The 1,712-nt window shown below is 38.6% G+C and overlaps 1 protein-coding gene across 1 annotated transcript in view; it reads left to right on the top strand.

Moving 5' to 3' along the window:
- The window catches only part of adam19a (ADAM metallopeptidase domain 19a), a 56,378-nt gene that overhangs the window by 45,730 nt on the left and 8,936 nt on the right, over nt 1-1,712 (top strand). The window contains exon 10 of the mRNA XM_005754420.1: nt 360-537. Within this exon, the coding sequence (XP_005754477.1) occupies nt 360-537 (178 nt within the window). The remainder of the gene's footprint in view (nt 1-359; nt 538-1,712) is intronic.

The raw sequence follows: 1,712 nt of genomic DNA, 5'->3' as shown, positions 1-1,712 counted from the left end.
CATTCAATATTAATGGTTTCTGTGATGGGAGCAGGGATGGTAAAGAGCCATGTTTAAGCCTAACTGCAAAATATATTAAAATACTTCATCATTCACAGCTTCACCTTTGTTTTTTTTATCTTTGAAAAAAAAATAGTTCAAGTTATACAAAGCAGTAACACACAGCTCATTCAGAACTTGTGACCTCTGTCTCTCACATGCTCTCTCTCTCTCCCTCTGCTAATTGCTAATGACTTAAATAGTATATCAGTCAAAATACTTACAGATTGAATAATTGTAAAATGTTCAAATGCATGCATAACATTGATATTTTTTTACTTTCTGTTCAATGTTAATAATATGATAATGTCCCTGTCCAGGCACCCATTCCCTCGAGTCTTCAGTTACTGCAGCAAACGCGATTTGGACCGCTATTTCCAGAAGGGAGGGGGCATGTGCTTATATAACATTCCCAACATGAACAATCTGGTGGGGGGCAAGAAGTGTGGCAACGGCTTTGTGGAGGACGGAGAAGAGTGTGATTGTGGAGAACCAGATGTGAGGACAAGTATTCAATTTGAACTTATATTAACTTTCCCTACCAGATAAAAGGGGCATTAAAGCAATAAAGCAGAGGTGGGAAACTCCAGGCCTCAAGGGCTGGTGTCCTGTAGGTTGCAGATATATCACCCTGGGTCAATACACCTGCATCGAATGATTTGTTCATTACCAGGCCTCTGGAGAACTTCATGACATGTTGTGGAGGTCATTTAGCCATTTGAATCAGCTGTGTTGGACCAAGGACGCATCTAAAACCTGCAGGACACAGGCCTGACCCCTGCAATAAAGTAATGCATTATGTTTAATTCTCGTAAGTTAAAAAACTTTTTTGATGCTCATTTACTTTTTGTAACAGCTTTAAACCTTGGTTATGATTTACTTGTCCTATTATTAAATTATTTTGCAGACAATTATCAGCTGATTTTCACACAAAACTTAGCTGAAGAGAAAATATCCAACTTTTGACAAAACCATCTCATCATCATGTCCATTCTGTAGTTTTTTCAGCTTTTAAAAACAGATGAAATGCTATGCTATGTTGTTATAGATACTCTGATTTTTAATTGTCATACCACTGTGCAGAGTTCTCATCTTTGTCGAATGTAGGTTTAAATAGAAGAGAAAAGCCAGAGTATTCTTATTATGAAAGTAATGACTTCACATCACTGCATTTCAGATGCATTTATTTACTGTATTGTTTAAAAAAATTAAACAGCACTTTTTTGAGACTGTGATACGACGCCCACTGCGGTGGCTGTACCTCAGGAGGTAGAGCAGATCATCTACTAACCAGAAGGTTGGTGGGTTAGGTTGTCCCTAACCCTAAAGTTGGCATGCCTTGGGCATGAGGTTAACCCCAAGTCTGTTTCCGATGCATCCATTGGAGTAAGGAGTAATGTTAGATAGAAAGCACTTCTGCATAGAAATAGTGCTTGTGCCCATTGTGATTCAGCATACAAGCCTTTGTTAGGGAGTATGGATGTACTGCAATCACTGTTGTTTTCTACTGGTGCCAAAAGCGGTGGTCCACTGACAGTCTTGAAAGAGAATAAGGAGACTTCACACACACTTCTATACTTATTCACCACTATGCTAGTACTAATGCAGCTAGTTCATGTTATTTACACCAAATATTGATCCCGTCATCTGAATGTCAAAGTGGAAATCAAGAC

Source organism: Pundamilia nyererei, unplaced genomic scaffold, assembly GCF_000239375.1.
Source record: "Pundamilia nyererei isolate P.nyererei 1_Seehausen unplaced genomic scaffold, PunNye1.0 scaffold00562, whole genome shotgun sequence".
Lineage (NCBI taxonomy): Eukaryota > Metazoa > Chordata > Actinopteri > Cichliformes > Cichlidae > Pundamilia > Pundamilia nyererei.
Note: the sequence above shows the minus strand (reverse complement) of the source record. Positions and strands in the feature narration are given on the sequence as shown.